The sequence below is a fragment of the Caretta caretta genome, chromosome 1, assembly GCF_965140235.1.
Source record: "Caretta caretta isolate rCarCar2 chromosome 1, rCarCar1.hap1, whole genome shotgun sequence".
NCBI classification, from domain to species: domain Eukaryota; kingdom Metazoa; phylum Chordata; order Testudines; family Cheloniidae; genus Caretta; species Caretta caretta.
In genome coordinates, this window is record NC_134206.1 from 136,612,531 (window position 1) to 136,629,164 (window position 16,634).

A 16,634-nucleotide genomic window follows, 5' to 3' on the forward strand; every position below is an offset into this window, starting at 1 on the left:
GTTCCAAGCACCCAGTCAAAGTCCTCGTAAAAGAGACAGGATGCTGGGGAGCTCCCAGAGGTGTGGTTCTCCTCCCTAAATTTATGATAGTCGGTCTTGAGCCATTGGATCCATGCTCTGCACTAGTTCATTGTCAGATCATAGTTCATAGTTCGCAATCAGGTCACTAGTTCATTGAATCCACAACACTGCCAGCTTCTACACTATTTCTTGGTAGACATGGTCATTTCTGGAATTCTTACTGAAGCTGAACGTCTTGCTTGTCTCACACCAGAAATTTACCGCAATCTGACTGTGATCCCGTGACCCGCTAGCACAAAGGACTTCTTGTCACTGGTCATAACTAATGCAGACAACGGTTCAATCTGCTTCCAGTTCAGTGGTCAGAATAAAATGGAAGGGTTAAACACTGAGCAGCTGTACTTGAACCAGGAGGGTTCCTTCTGTTTCCTCGACATCAACTGGGTAGTCTGGGATAGAAAGGCCAACAAACTGTGGCCCACAGGATTGTGGGATAATATTGGCAGACTCGCGGGCATGAGTCTGGTGACCTGACTGAGAACTGCATCCACGCTACAAAATGACAGTGTTTGGACCCAAGTCCCAGTGAGACTTCGGCTTAGACCCCTCCCCTTGGCCAGGTCCTAGGGAGCATTTACTGGCCCAAGAGAAAGATGTGTGTGTGGGAGGGTGGAATTGGGCTCAAACTGGAGTCTGAGCCCAGGCTTATGTTGTAGTGCAGACAAACCACATGTGGACCAAGCGCGGGTGCTTTTGACAAGACAGGTGTTGAAGAATTTCTCTATCAGTATGTCTCAAAACACCAAGTTTTAGAAATTTCAGTTACATCTGCCAAAGTCCAGGACACCATGAGATTGTGATTTGCCTGGGCAAGTCACAAAGGCAATAGTTCTCGAATTTCACAAACACATGGACTCACAAGTGAATCCTCCATGCCCCAAATCATGATAGAAGGGGGTGGGGGGAAGGAAGGAATGAGGGTTGATAGATGAGATGAAAGTCTCAGAGTCAGATTTTCACAGGGACTGAACTCCCCACACAACTCCAATTAAAACGAGTGGAGCTGAATGCACTCAGCACTTCTGAAAAAAACAGGTCCTAAGGCTCTGTAACTTCCAAACGTAGATAACTATTGGGGGTTAAAGGAGGGAGGGAAGAGAGGAAGAACACCTCTCTTCCCTCCCTCCCTCTTGTATAAGTAGGGGCATAGCGAGCAGATCGAGGGACGTGATCGTTCCCCTCTATTCGACATTGGTAAGGCCTCATCTGGAGTACTGTGTCCAGTTTTGGGCCCCACACTTCAAGAAGGATGTGGATAAATTGGAGAGAGTCCAGCGAAGGGCAACAAAAATGATTAGGGGTCTGGAACACATGACTTATGAGGAGAGGCTGAGGGAGCTGGGATTGTTTAGCCTGCAGAAGAGAAGAATGAGGGGGGATTTGATAGCTGCTTTCAACTACCTGAAAGGGGGTTCCAAAGAGGATGGCTTTAGACTGTTCTCAATGGTAGCAGATGACAGAACGAGGAGTAATGGTCTCAAGTTGCAGTGGGGGAGGTTTAGATTGGATATTAGGAAAAACTTTTTCACTAAGAGGGTGGTGAAACACTGGAATGCGTTACCTAGGGAGGTGGTAGAATCTCCTTCCTTAGAGGTTTTTAAGGTCAGGCTTGACAAAGCCCTGGCTGGGATGATTTAACTGGGATTTGGTCCTGCTTCGAGCAGGGGGTTGGACTAGATGACCTTCTGGGGTCCCTTCCAACCCTTATATTCTATGATTCTATGAACACAATCACAGGGGATAGAAATTATTGGGAAGCAGCTTTCAGTGGATAGAGGAAGGCCAAAAAGTGTACTCGGGGAACAGATGAGAAAGCCGGTCCACGCAGGAGGCCAAGGGGACTCACTTGCAATACATGTTAGTGACACCATCCTGTATCAACTTTTGTGAATAAGTACCCTGTTTTCTTCTGTTTGTACAGCTCCTACTGCAATGGGTCCATAACTAGGGCTTCTAGGTGCTACAGTAATACAAATAAATAAAGTATGAAGACTGAAAATACCACCACATTTTAGTCTATCACAGGGGTGAGCAAACTTTTTGGGCCGAGGGCCACACCTGGGTGGGAAAACTGTATGCAGGGCTGGGGCAAGGTGTTGGGGTGCGGGAGGGAGTGCGGAGTGCAGGAGGGCTCAGGGCAAGGGACTGGGGCAGAGGAGGGGTGCGGAGTGCAGGAGGGGGCTCAGGGCAGGGAGTAGGGGTGCAAGGTGCAACAGGGGGCTCAGGGCAGGGAGTTGGGATGCAGAAGGGGTGCAAGGCGCAGGCAGGGGGCTTAGGGCAGGGAGTTGCAGGGTGGGGTGCAGGAGGGGTTCAGGCTCCAGCCCGACGCCACTTACCTAAAGCGGCTCTGGGGTGGCAGCAGCGCGCACTGGGGCCAGAGCAGGCTCCCTGCCTGCCCCAGCCCCACAAATCGCTGCTCCAGGAAGTGGCCGGAACCACGTCCCTGAGTGGCCCCTGGGGGAAGGGAGGGACACAGGGCTCCGTGCGCTGCACTTGCCGCACCTCCAGGTACCTCCCCCGAAGCTCCCATTGGCCACAGTTCCCCATTTCCGGCCAATGGGTGCTGCGGGGGGCGGTGCCTGGAGGCAAGGGCAATGGTGGTGCCCAGGGACATGGTGCCGGTGCAGGGCCTGCAGCACCACAGGGGTGGGCAATCCTGCAGGACAGATCCAAAGCCCTGAGGGGCTGGATTCAGCCCATGGGCCGCAGTTTGCTCACCTCTGGTCTATCAACCTTGAGGTCTTGACTGCAGACATAGAATGAATGAAACAGGAATATTTAGTTGTGTGTAGTCAGAATCCAGTGCCCTTTTAAAAAAATGTATTTTATCTTTGACAGGCAGAAGGGAATCGAACTGCAGAGGAGCCTTATCTTTAAAAATGTGATGTTATTGTACAACCCATGCTTTGTCCCCTCCTTTGGAAAACCGTTAAGTGAGTGGGATGTATTCTGGCTGATTTCTCCAACATCTGAGAAAGAACACATCTGCAAATTTGTAAGACAGCTATTGATACTATCTTAAAATATAGAACTGGTTTCATTTTACTGCTGGAATATTTAATTCAATAGGAGATAACGAACATGGCAAAAATGTACATCTCCACTCCCCCTCTCCCCCAAAATCTGGTTCCCATTTTCTTATTATAGAGGATTTTGAAATATATAAAATAGAAAAGAACAGCCTAAAAAATTTGTTCATCTGCTTGTCTGAAAAAATGTCCTCTACTGTTTGTTCTTCTGCCAACATCAACTTCTTAACTGCTGTAAAAATAAACAATACCGATAAAAACAAAGCATTTGTTCCACCAGAGAACACAGATTAAGGCCTTAATATGCTGCGGCACAGTAATCAGGGCAAGTCAACTACAGATATCGCAATATAGTGTTGGGAAGAGAGCTTAGAAAGCCATGCCTTTAAGGCTATATCTATACGTACAGCACTACAGGGGCGCAGCAGTACTGACACATAATACAGATACCAAGGCATAATAAAACCACCTCTCCCACTGACGTAGCACTGTGCTCATGAGTGCTTATGTCAGTGTAATTTACCTTGCTCAGGGGGTGGAATATTCACACCCCTGAGCGACATACATTTTGCTGACATAAAATATGTTTACACTACAGCCTAAGTGTTTAGATGAAGCATTTTAAACACAATCTGAGTACCTTTTAAACACAGCCAAGGAGCTCTAGACATCTTTAAGACATAAAACAAATGTACTTTTACAACTTGAACAATGTAAAGTTTAGGTCATACTTTTGACATTGTAATCTAAGGACATGTGTTAGTAAAGCTAAACACTGCCATGCAATTTCCAAATGGAACTATTTGCACAGAATGAACAGGGAGAAGGCAAGATATGAATATTCAGTGGTTACTGCTCTGGTAATTAAAAATTTACAAAATTACAACTGATGTTTTAATTTAACAGCTTCAATCTAAACTATATACACACTTCCTTTGTATTATACATATGAAACCATGCAGTGTAAGGATATAGGCATCCAGGAATTCTCATGATATCATTAGTCAGGATTGGACATTCAGTAGTTGGACATTAGAACTCCAATACGTAACATCTTTGTGCTACACTATTGCACAGTAGCTTTTTTATTAAATCTTCCATTGCTGTTTTTTATGAAGCTTCTATGCAGCAGTGTAAAAGGGAAGTGTTCTTTGAAGAGTGTACTTTCCATAGCACTTGCAAATAGGTAGTTAATATACTAATAGGTCAAGCTAATGCCTCAAATAATCAGTGTAAGAGGACCACTCAGTACATTTATGGTGCAACTTACCTTTTCATCTCTCACTTTCTGGCTCCCATACTCCAGGCTTTCCGCAGATCACCAGCTTTAACACCATGCTGTAGGCCAACTAGAGTTGTTACCCACCTGATTTTTACCCGGACAGTCCGGTTTTTGGCTTCTATGTCTGGATGCCATTTAGGGTTGCCAGGTACCCAGTTTTCAGGGACCTGGGAACCCTAAAGTAGTGTCTAGAGGCACTCCGTTGTGCTATGTAAACACAAAGACTCCCTTCCCTGAAGAGTTTAGTTTATTACTATTATATTTAAGCCTACCAGTCTCTGACATATTACCTTGAATATTTCAAGGCAACTGTTTGGAGAAATGCATATTTAGGTTATTTAGAGACTAGTGAAAAGAAAGAAAAGACAAAAATTTTAATTTGATTTCATGTGTTTGCCCTTTCAGTTTTTTATATAAAAAAATTACATGTCACTTTATGGAAAGTTTCTGCAGTTTGTGTTTTCCCCTGGATGGACTGAAACAAATTTAATTGTGTAGTCCTGACTGAATAACTACCAAGCAGCTGAATTTGCCAAAATAATGCTTTTCTGCTGCATTAATCAGACTTCTTGTTTTTGTGCTACTTTTTCTCATTTTTTTTTTAAATTGAGGCATAATTACATCAACTTCTTCAAACAGGGGGAAGAATGGTCCAGTAGATTAAAAAGGGAGCCTGGGCTGTGGAAGACCTGGGTTCAGTTCCTGCCACACAACACAAATGTCATGTGTAAGCCTGGGCAAATCAGTCTCTCTGTGCCTTCATTCCCCATCTGTAAAATGGGGATAATAGTACTGCCCTGCCTCACAGGAGTGTTGGGGCTGGGGGATAAAATACTTTAAAGATTGTGAGGTGCTCAGATACTGCAGTGATGTGGGGCCATAGAAATAGATAAAAGTCTTATAGATGTCAAATAAGACATTTAGTAAGTGTGAACATTAAATGTTTTGTTTCCAAGATAGCACTCTCACTACTCTTTTTCTCCCAGACTTTGGATTAAGGTCATGAACTACATAACTTCCACCCCTCCTTTCCCCTCTTCTGATATTGAGAGTAGGAGGGAAACATGAAAGGGTTAAGAATACAAAGAACATGATGATTTGCAGCTACTTTGTATGTAATATTATGTTGCTCTCCTGCAGATAGGCACATGTTCATATAAATGCAAACATACAGTTTCCTTTGCATGGAAGCTATTGTCTGGCTATGCAGTAATTCACTGAGGTCACACTTTTTTACTATCTTAGCCACTCAATTGTACTGCCTCACAGTCTTCTAAAATCTTAGCCTGTACAGTTTCTTGTAGTCACAGCCATATTTGCCATTGACAGTGTCTTACCATCACAGGATATTGATCTTCAGTTTTGGACAGGCAGTAGACGGAGAAGGGAGAATTCCCACACTTGTATTTTAGTAACTACTCTTCATTGCCAGGCTGAGATGCTGGTATCACAATCATCACTAAAACTGAATTCATAGTGAAATGTGGTGGCATTTAAATAGCATCAGTAGCCAGAAATGCATTTTATCATGTTTTAGCTGACCAGGAGGTTGCACTTCTTCCTGTCTGACAGACGCGGTCTCTGCAAAAGTCAAGCCTGAAGACTACAAATGCAATGTGTTTTGCTTAGTATTGACAAGTGATACCATGAAGAATCTCCAGATGATAAAATGTGAGACAACCTTTATTCTAAATAACCCAGGGTGTGGACAACAGATGACCCTGGTGTACTCTGCCTGATAGTGAATTTAATTCAAAAGTTCTTATCTTGATCATCAAGGCCTTTAAGGAGCTTTAGCCTGGCTTATCTCAGAAACCACCTTTCTCTCCTTGACCATGACCTACCAAGAAAGCTGTGCTCCATGCAGAAACTGTTGTTAATGATACCTTCGATGAAGCTTGGAAGAGTTCAGTCCTTCCGGGTAGCTGACCCTCTGCTACTATCCACACCATAAGAGATTAAAGTGACCAAGGCATTTTGCACTTTCAGAACAAAAGACCTATCTGTTCATATTAGCTTCCCAATAATAACTTATTTTTAAAATATATTATAACTATATAATATATTATAAATAATAAAGTCATTATGCAAGGTAACCTATTTCCCCTTGTTTTTTCCTACCCCCCCCCCCCAACTGTTCCTCAGACATTCTTGTTAAACCCTGGATTTGTGCTGGAAATGGCCCACCTTGATTACCATACACATTGTAAGGAGAGTGATCACTTTGGATAAGCTATTACCAGCAGGAGAGTGGGGTGGGGGGAGAGAAAACCTTTTGAAGTGATAAACACCCATTTTTTCATGGTCTGTGTGTATAAAAAATCCTCACTGCATTTTCCACTTTATGCATCTGATGAAGTGAGCTGTAGCTCATGAAAGCTTATGCTCAAATAAATTGGTTAGTCTTTAAGGTGCCACAAGTACTCCTTTTCTTCTTGGGGATAGTAGGTGTGTCACTTTCTGGCCTTCAGGGATCAGCTAAAGCTGTATTTTCTCCCCAGAAGTGTGTGTATAAGACATTCTCACTTAGAATGGCACAAAGTAGTGGATTCTCCATCAGTGACCATTGTTAAATCTAGATTGTATTTTTTTTCCAAAAGGATATGATCTAGGAATTATATTGAGGAAGACTATTATCTGTGATACATCGAGTCAGACTAGGTGATCAGAATAGTCCCTTCTGGCCTTGGAATCTATTAATCTTTGAAGCAAGGCATGAAGATTAGTCCTCAAACTCATTGTTTTTATAATTTTGGATGTCCTTAGTGATAGATGTGCTATAAACAACCAAGCATATAATATTTTAATGGAAACACTTTGTCAAACACAGATACACCACTGCACAGAAACAATTTTTCTGCTGGTATGAGTTATTGACTAGGGTTTTCTTCTAAAAACAAAATTTGCATGCCATGGTGGCATCCATCTTTATAGGTAATCAAAGCACTTTTTAAACCAATGGACCAACACAGATCATTGAGAGTGGAAACATCTGGAAATTTTATGCTGGTTCAGACCAAAAACAGTCCCTCTTTCCCAGTCCCATTATGCTTTATAGTTTTACCTCACATAGTCACTTCTCCTCAAACTCCCATAAACCAACTGGTAATTTAATCCCTAAAATATCATAGCTGATGTTTTAAATTCCAGCTATTCCCTCTGTAGTGCACAAATCAAAACTAACTCAGTGGCTTACCATCAACTTTTCATGAAATCGTGCCTCAGGCTTACCTTTTGCACATATGGTGTGAGTTTGCACTAGGAAACTTTGGCATTTCTCAAATGTTTATAATGGCAGTTGTTCCCTCATGGAAAAATTGCAGCAGTGCCAACAAGCTTTGTTTTTCCCTATTAGCTATGGTGACCATAAATGTGAAACCAGGAATGTATTAACTGGAGATAGTTTAAGGAAATGTGTAACTATCAGTACTATATACCAATTAATTTGAGGTCACATTACTGTTAGGATAAGAACTGGCCTCCTGCCTCCCGAATGACTGCTGTACCTCTGATCTAAATCCTCTCTTCACAACCAATCTCTTAGCTCAAGCCAAGAGAGAACTCCAGAGTAATTAAAATTAACCTGTATTCCTTCAGAAGAGCCTGCTTTGAATTAGGGCATTACTATTCACTTTGTCAGGGTTTTGGTTAGGTAACTATCTTTTTTCCAAAACCCAGTTGCTTTGAAAAGTTTGGTTTGTGTAACACCCTATGGAATAGTACCTCTTTTAGAAAGTATATGAAGTTAAACATTTCTGTGGAGAAAGTACAGTTTTAGCTGACCCCAGAAGACCAGCAAGTATCCAGCAGGGTGCTGTAATGGGTATGGTATCAGTAAAGCTTGTTGGCGATGCCATTATGACATCCGAACCCCAAATCAGGTTACCATGAGGCATGGGGAGGTGCAGGTGATTAATCCACACCAACTCCTGCTCAGCCAGGGCCACCTCCTGTCTTCAGACAGATTCCTTGAGATGGGAAAGGAAGGAAGAGGAACAAGAGACAGGGACCAGGCCCTGGGGGGATGGGAAGAGGTGGAGTAAGGAGCACAGCTTTGTGGTGTGGTTACCAGCAATTAGAAAGGTGGCAACCCTAACACTACTATAGTATAAGTAATAACAAAAAATTTACACTTTAGTAGCTTTAGAGATGGAAGAACCTGGAAATTGTACCTCAGAATACCCTGAGTTCTAAAGTTTCAAGAACTTAAAAGTGAGTTCAAGGACAGAAAAGAGAAACAAAACATTTTTCTCCTTTACATTTTTTTTTAAAGCTTCAAAATGTTTTGCAACATCTGAAATTGGTTGGAGGGTTATTTTGTAATTTATTATGCACGCATCATAAAAAGTATCTGGGCACATTATATAGTTATTATCAATATTTGAATCATACTAAAATCAGAGTTGTTGAGTAACAGCAACTCACAATAGGGAAAAAAAATCAAGCCACTTTTATGCAGGTGCCTAAAGTAGGCATCCAAATTGGAAAGTTTCAGCCCAGGGCCCTGATACAGAAACTTGGTAAAGTGTGAAGATTCAGTACCTGCATAGCATCCTACTGAAGTCAACAGTATGTCCATCTGTGCATATCATGTTGCTGGATCAAGGTCTTTTAGTTTTAAAACAAACGTAAGAATGATCATTAAATCAAATAAAGTAGTTCTTTTCACTTTTTTTTTTCTGACTCCATGTTTTACTTCAATTTCCTGGACCAAGAGAGAGCTGGCAGAAATCTAATCAAGAACTTTGGCAAAAAATATAGAATTCTGTATTACACTAATATCTCAGTGTGTCATCCAATGACTATTAAAATCTCCCTATAACAGAAAATAAATAGAATTGCACAACACAAAATGAATGCAAAACACAAATGTTAAAAGCAACAAAGAGTACGTAGTGAAAAGATATTTTCTGGTCAAGATATCAATCACAGACCCATTAAATATGAACGGCTTATTTTATTTATTCTAGTAAGTGACTGAACATAAGTGACAAAAATAAGTGAAAATTCCTAGTGCTCAGTAACTAGAAATGATTGAGGTTTCACAGATGTAAGTGAAGACACAGAAGGAAGACTTATTGTTTGCAAAAGATCATCTTCTTAAAAAGTTAACTTCTGATAAGTGCCATTACCATAGGACTTTTTGCACAAATATACAGTAACAAGAGAAGTTTGTAAACATATTCAGAACACTTCTGACCCTTTAAAAACTTCTTCCCAGTCGGTTGAAAACAGGTGAACATCATATGTGCATCTGATCAACTTTAGTCATGACTGCTATACCTGAATACTTGCAATTAATCCTTTCTAAAAAAATGGAATAGCCTTAAAAACTTGTACCACAGCCCACACTATTCTCAATTAGCAGCTATAAGGAATTCAGCCCACCTTTATGGTAATGATCTTATATTTACATTTCCTCAAAAGATCCCAGAGAACACCTGAAACTTTACTAACAGGCTGGGGTAGGGGATTGCTTCAATCATCCAGCAACGATACAGAGCCATCTCTGGGGTTAACCACTTGCAACTTTTCATAACAGTATCGGACAGGAAGCGGAGAATACTGTGTCACAAAGTAGTACTTGTCCATTAGGTCAACATTCTAAACATTTGTATTCTTCATTCATGAAACAGGCATAAATTGGATAGGCTATTTGCAACTGTAGTTTGGGATGAGGAACCCAAGTAAGATAGAGCTACAACCTTCCACCTGAGAACAAGAGTTGATTTTTCTTGTTAATGAGCACAATAGTTTAAAAAATTGAGTGAAACAGTAACTGTACCCTTACAGTTTGAGACAAATGCTTCTTCAAGGCTTGCAGCTGACTTCCAACGCTTAGCACCTTTTTTGTTACCCCTGACATGGACACAGTGATGCGAAGGACCACATTAGTCACATTTCATCAATATTTTCAGACAAAACATCACACAATATGATAATTTCTGGGATACTTGTACTTCCAGATATGGAGATACAAACATACAATTAGGTGAAGAGCTGATTTTTCCCTCTTTCCTAGATCCCAAAAAGACAGTTGATTCTCCACGCTTCTTTGGTTTAGTCATCTGCTTCTAACGGAATACCCTTTACCTTCTTTCATGTTCACTGGGGAATGCTTCAGTGAAGCACCGAGTCTTGTTGCAAGGGTCCCTACGTTATTTTGGAGAGAACTCTAGAGCTTGGGGACTTGTGCTTTTCTCTGTTAGTCACAGTGTACTGGACGAGTATAAAGGCCTTGGTGTTCTTCAAAGAGAGTCAGTCCTACTGAAAGTATGGACCTGCCTTATTAAGGTATCTGTAATAGAACCAGGTAGTGATTGCATTAGAGAACAGAGAGCCATTGCATGTTGTAGAGGCCCAGCTCTACAGATCACCCCACTTAAAAGGCTGTGTGCTGCATTAAGCACTAGCTGCAGCTCCCTTGTGAATTTATAGGTGAACCAAGTACAGAGTATTGCAATAATCCAGCCTGGAGGAAAGGAAAATATGGACCACACTGTAGCCAGTTTCTTGTCTGACAGGCAGCCAGGATAGAAAGCGGACTTCTGACTGTCATTGAGCACCCAAGGTCAGTAACTGAGTCTAGCGAGGCCTCAAGGCTGAACACTATCTTAACTACTAATGGGTAAATGCCTTCAGTTGAAGCCAATCCCTCACAGTTTCTATCTACCATCAAAGACCAAGCATTACTTTGTTTTTTCCTGGGCTCAGCTTCAACCAGCTCTTCTTCAATCTCCTCCCTGCACTGAGGTGATTGGGAGATGACAGTGTCAACACTGTATGAAAGGGACACACAGAGTTTTGTGCCACCAACATATTGCTGGTACAGGAGATATTGTGAAATGACCTGGGCTATCACTTGTACATTAATCTAAAATAAGAGCAATGCAAGGATTAAACCCTGGTACTCCACCATGTTGGGAGGAGAAGCAGCTGCCCGTTGTGAATCTGTCAGACCCTTTAACTCCCCAAATACAAGTAAGGAGATTTAACATTTGGATAAGAAGTCTATTTTATACAAGCTCACTTTGCTTGTCACATCAAGTCATTCTAGATTTAAAATTATGGGGGAAAGAGAGGCCACAGAATGAGCAAACAAGAACTTGTGCAATATCTGCCTTGCAAGTAATAAGGGTCCCTGTCATAATACATATAAATCAAACCACCTAGCTTTAAAAAGTGTGCCTATGCTACCCTAGCAAAGTCTTCTCCTATCCATCGATGATTCTAGGCCAAACTCAATTAACCTGCACTACAACCCTCACCAACAGCATATGTTCCAGTCAGACTAGTCTGTGATTCAGATCGTGTGTGCAGCTTGTCACTCCCACAAGCATAGAGAAGTAAATAAATTTCACATTCCCCCCCCCCCGCCCCATTCTCAACTTCCCGTGTACACTTATATGTATAACAATGAAGGATTAAGCATCAATAGGGATCTTTAAAAAGTATGATAGCTGAAGAGAAATTAAGCTGGCATGATGCCATTTTTGAACCCCTAAGCTCTACATGATGTTGGACAGACAGGGAAGAACACTCCAGGCCCGGAGAAAATAGACTCTTGTTGTGAACAAATAAACGAATAAAAAAAAAAGTATTCTTCCCCCCCTCCTTGTCTTCCTACAAAAATATGTTTTTCAAAAAGACAGCATACTCTATAATCAACAGGAGTTCTGTGACGGAACCACTGAGAGCTCTAGTGATATAAACTGAATAGATGTATTACTAATACAATTCTAGATTTCTTTCTAACAGGATAGATGAACTTCAAAATGCAGTTCGTCATCTTAGATCTGTCATAAAATCGGCCTATGTACCTACAGGCATCAACAAATCAAGGAATTGCCACAATACTTACCAAAGAGCTAAACTATGCATGAAACAAGGTAGTTTCCATCCACAGTGGAAACATTTCAGAATACAGTAAGAAAAAGTAGACATACTTTAGTCTACATTACCACTGTCTTGCCTGCATTTCCCTGACACATAATTATAAAACCAAAAAAAGTTACCATACAATACATACATTTTCAGAAGTCAGTTTATAACATCAGCTGTGACCTTCATGTTGCCCTTGGTAGTAACATTTAATACTCCTTATGTTCTCTGCTTCCCAACTGCCACAGAAACCGATAAACCCAAAGTCTAACTTATTTCCAACAATTCTTCCCATTTTCAGACAACTCTCTTCACCACTTCTTTTTTAAACCTGTTTCTCCCATATTTCTCATATTACATTTCCTTTATCTAAAAAAGGAAAGAATCCTCTCCCAAAATATATAAGAGCTGATAATACATCTCAATAGCCTTTAAAGCAGTTACACTTATAAACATGCATATGCATATATTTGCAACTTTCAGCATGCACATGTCAGCCAAATGGCATCAGACCTGAAGTTTTGCCTGCTCCCAGCTACTACAAGTGAGTGTCACAAGCAGCAATGTGGTGTACAGGAACAGCAGTGGCTCTTGGCCCATACCACCGTGAGAAGAAATTCTGAAGAGCATGTCCAGGCCTGACAAGGAGTGGTCCAAGGGAGGGATGAGAAATTAAACCTTGATGGGTTTTGGGAATTTAAAGGGGTAAATACACTAAACAGCCTGGAAGGGGAGAGGAATGAGAGAAAAGGGCAATGTTTCCTGGGTTTATTGCAGCACAAGCAGGTGCCATTAAAATCTAAGTCTGAAGTGAAGAGATGGCCAATACTGAAGTAGGAAAATCATTGCTAATATTGGCAAAAAGAAAAGGAGTACTAGTGGCACCTTAGAGACTAACCAATTCTCTAAGGTGCCACTAGTACTCCTTTTCTTTTTGTGAATACAGACTAACACGGCTGCTACTCTGAAACCATTGCTAATATTGGTTACTTTCATTTATGCTGGATGTTAGATTACAATAAAGATTAAAAAGAAGCCTTCTCTCCACTATATTCAGTGTTTGCTTACATAAACATCTTGTTTAAATTGAGCATGTATCAGTTTTAGTACCTGGTAGCTGTTTGGAGAGCAGGCTATATAGATTTAGCTGTTCTTATCCGGATTAGTTTCCAGGAGGCTGACAGTGTAAATCAAATGAGTTCCCATGCATTGGTCTTGGAAATAACACTATTGCCACAGTATGAATGTGTAGAGTGCTAAGTATTACTTAGGTCATTGCCACAGGCCCACAGCCCGCAAGAAGATGCGCTAGTGCAGACCCCTCTGTTTGCACCAAATCTTAATGACTCCATGCACTATAACTAGTCTTCATTCTTTAGTGCATATTACAAAAATAAAGGGTAGGTAGATCAAGAACAGTATTTAATTCTCCACAAGTTATACCCATCCTCCATTTGGCAAACTGATTTTGTTATTGTATTTCTGATAAATGTGGCATCTTAGTTTACTTTTTCATTCAGGCACAAGCATCATAATTACATCAACACAACCCTGATAACAGAGCATTTTTCAAGTACAGTGGCAAACGCAGAAGGCTTATTCTACATGTACAACGTTACATATAAAGGTCCAACAATGTTATCCCGCAAAAACAAAACTGTTTTTTTTAATTTCTCTCACCTACACAGGTGAGTTAAAACACAAAAAGTATTCAGTATAGAGTGAACATTAATCTGCACTGGTTCAGAGTCACAGTGACTTCAATGGGATGCCATGTCAGTGCAGGGCTCCACTTTAGCCGATCCTGTTAAAAGATCAGTACCTAGATTACATCAACATTTCACCTTCTTTAACGCTGCTAATGTTCCTTTGAGTAATTAAAAAAAACATTTTCTTTTATATTTGTAGTTCAACAGTGAAGTTAAAACAATCAATTTTATCTTCAAAATACTGAATTTCAAGAGCATCTTCTCTAACTAATATAATACATTAATCCTGAGAGCTGCCAAGCAACTGAAATTCATATTTTTGAGTAAGCAGAAATTGTGCATCTCAGGCACTAAGAATTTGTAAAACATTTATGTAGTCCTCATGAAAATAAGTACAAATATAAAATGTCAAACAAAAGATTTTTAAGACAAATATATACAAAAATCTGTGTAAGGGACCACATCGCTTTAAAAATCCATTTCTTCTCTAGTTACCTATCAATTCACAAGGTCTGACTTCCAGCAAGTGCCAAGAGCATCTCAAACACCTAACTGGTTGAAGGAATATAGTTCCCACCTCTATTTAAAAGTGAAGTCCTTCCCTAAAATGTGACTGTATGAGTGACATGCAGCTCCGTATTTATTATCTCTCTTTTTGCGAATACAGACTAACACGGTTGTTACTCTGAAACAGGTCAAATTTATGCACTTTACAAGATGTTTTTCTAGCAGTCAGTCCTCAATACAGGATCTAGGTGTCAAGTTGGACTCTTTGCTACTCATGAATCATCACCAGTAATTAAGAGTCTGCAAGTGAAATTTTGTACTGTTATCATCAGTGGTATCTCACAGTTACAACCCGGTATCTACACCCTGGAGATGCAGGAGCATATGTGAGGGCAGAATTCCAGTTCCACTGGACCTCTTTGCATTTTTAATCAATATTTAAAAACAAACAAGGGCGGGAGTTTAAAAAATTATTTGTGATTATTGTGTCCAACTTAAGATCTTAAAGAAGTTGGATTTTCAAAAAGTGCTGAGCTCCCACCAGCTAAAAGAGGATGTCTCAAGGACAGCACACACACACCGCCCCCAAAATAAATAAATCACAGCCACTTCTGAAAAATCTTGTGCTAAAATATTACAACTAAAGTCAATATAAAACAAAGATATATTAAAAAAATCATAATGCCATGATCATCATAAAAAATGAGACAGATGAAAAAGTGATGACTGGTGAAGCATATCATGTGATATAAAGAATAGCAACACACCATTTGACAGCCTCTGAACCACCATTATGTTTGGAACTATTTTGTAGAACACCTGTTAGTCATGTCGTTCAAGTATAAAAGCCCAAACGTCCTCATATTCATGTAGCTCTTTGCATCATTTGTAAACATTTCTGAGGTTGCCATTTTACCTGTACGCTTCTGTGCCCAAAGTCCCACGTGAAACTGACATGAAGTAATGAGAAGGAGATAGCTGGAGGAGCAAAAATGGGTGAGCACAGGAGTGAGAGAGAGAAAGTGAAGAAGAAGGGGTCAAAGGAGAAAGTAGTCATCATAAAACAATACTGACTTATAACCACTCCTTCTGACCCAAGCAGCCATTTACTGGTTAAGACCTATTATTACAAGTCCTACTTATACACCACAGTGCTTTAGAAAGTCCCTGTTAACCATCCCATATATACACGTTAAGGAGTATCATCAACCTGACACACCAGAAATTACAGGGCCATATCTAATCACATAGGAAGAGGCAACATGGTCTTGTGCGGGGTGGCCAACCTGTGGCTCCAGAGTTAATAGAAGTTAATATGCGGCTCCTTGTATAGGCACCAACTCTGGGGCTGGAGCTACAGGCGCCAACTTTCCAACGTGCCGGGGGTTACTCACCGCTCAACCCCTGGCTCTGCCACAGGCCCTGCCCCCACTCCACCCCCTCCCTTAAGCCTGCCGTTCCCTCGCTCCTCCCACTCCCCCCCCAGAGCCTCCTGCACGCCGTGAACAGCTGATCAGGAGGTGCGGGGATAGAGTGGGAGGCACTGATCGGTGGGGCTGCCGGCCGGCAGGAGGTGCTGGGAGTGGGGAGGGCGGTGGAGGGAGAGAGCTGATTGGGGGCTACTGATGTATTACTGTGGCTCTTTGGCAACGTACATTGGTAAATTCTGGCTCCTTCTTCGGCTCAGGTTGGCCACCTCTGGTCTTGTGCGTAGGGCACAAGATTGAGATGCAGGAGACCTGGGTTCAGTTTCTGGTTCTGTCATTGTCCTGCTGTGTGATTTAGACAAGACACTTCACCTTTCCATATGTCTGTTTTCCCTCCCACTTTTTGTCTGTTTTGTGTATTTAATCTGTAAACTTCCCAGGGCATAGACTATGTCTTCCTGGGTGTTTGTACAGTGCCTAGCGATCAGTTGAAACTGTTGGGTGCTAGTTCAATTGAAACAACAATAATAGCAATGTTGTTTGAAGATGTCCCTTGCTGTGTCAGTAGCTCTTTATAAAGCTTAAGTAATTGTCACCATTTGATTTGTTTAGTGAGCTTCAGACCCAGACCTGTTCCTTTAAACTCCAATTTCCCCTGCCCACCCTAATTGCTTTATAATGAAGTGTCACTAGAGAGCTAGAAGCAGAAGAGAGGGTA

The 16,634-nt window shown here is 41.2% G+C and overlaps 1 protein-coding gene across 9 annotated transcripts in view; it reads right to left on the bottom strand.

The window, feature by feature from the left end:
• GPM6B (glycoprotein M6B) overlaps window positions 1–16,634 on the bottom strand; it is a 132,347-nt gene that overhangs the window by 107,963 nt on the left and 7,750 nt on the right. The window contains exon 1 of one of the 9 annotated variants that reach the window (XM_048861105.2): window positions 2,418–2,643. The exons of the other annotated variants lie outside the window; for them this stretch is intronic. Within the exon in view, the coding sequence (XP_048717062.2) occupies window positions 2,418–2,628 (211 nt within the window). The 5' untranslated portion in view covers window positions 2,629–2,643. Of the gene's footprint in view, window positions 1–2,417; window positions 2,644–16,634 lie in introns of those variants that run through there. 9 annotated transcript variants of the gene reach the window in all.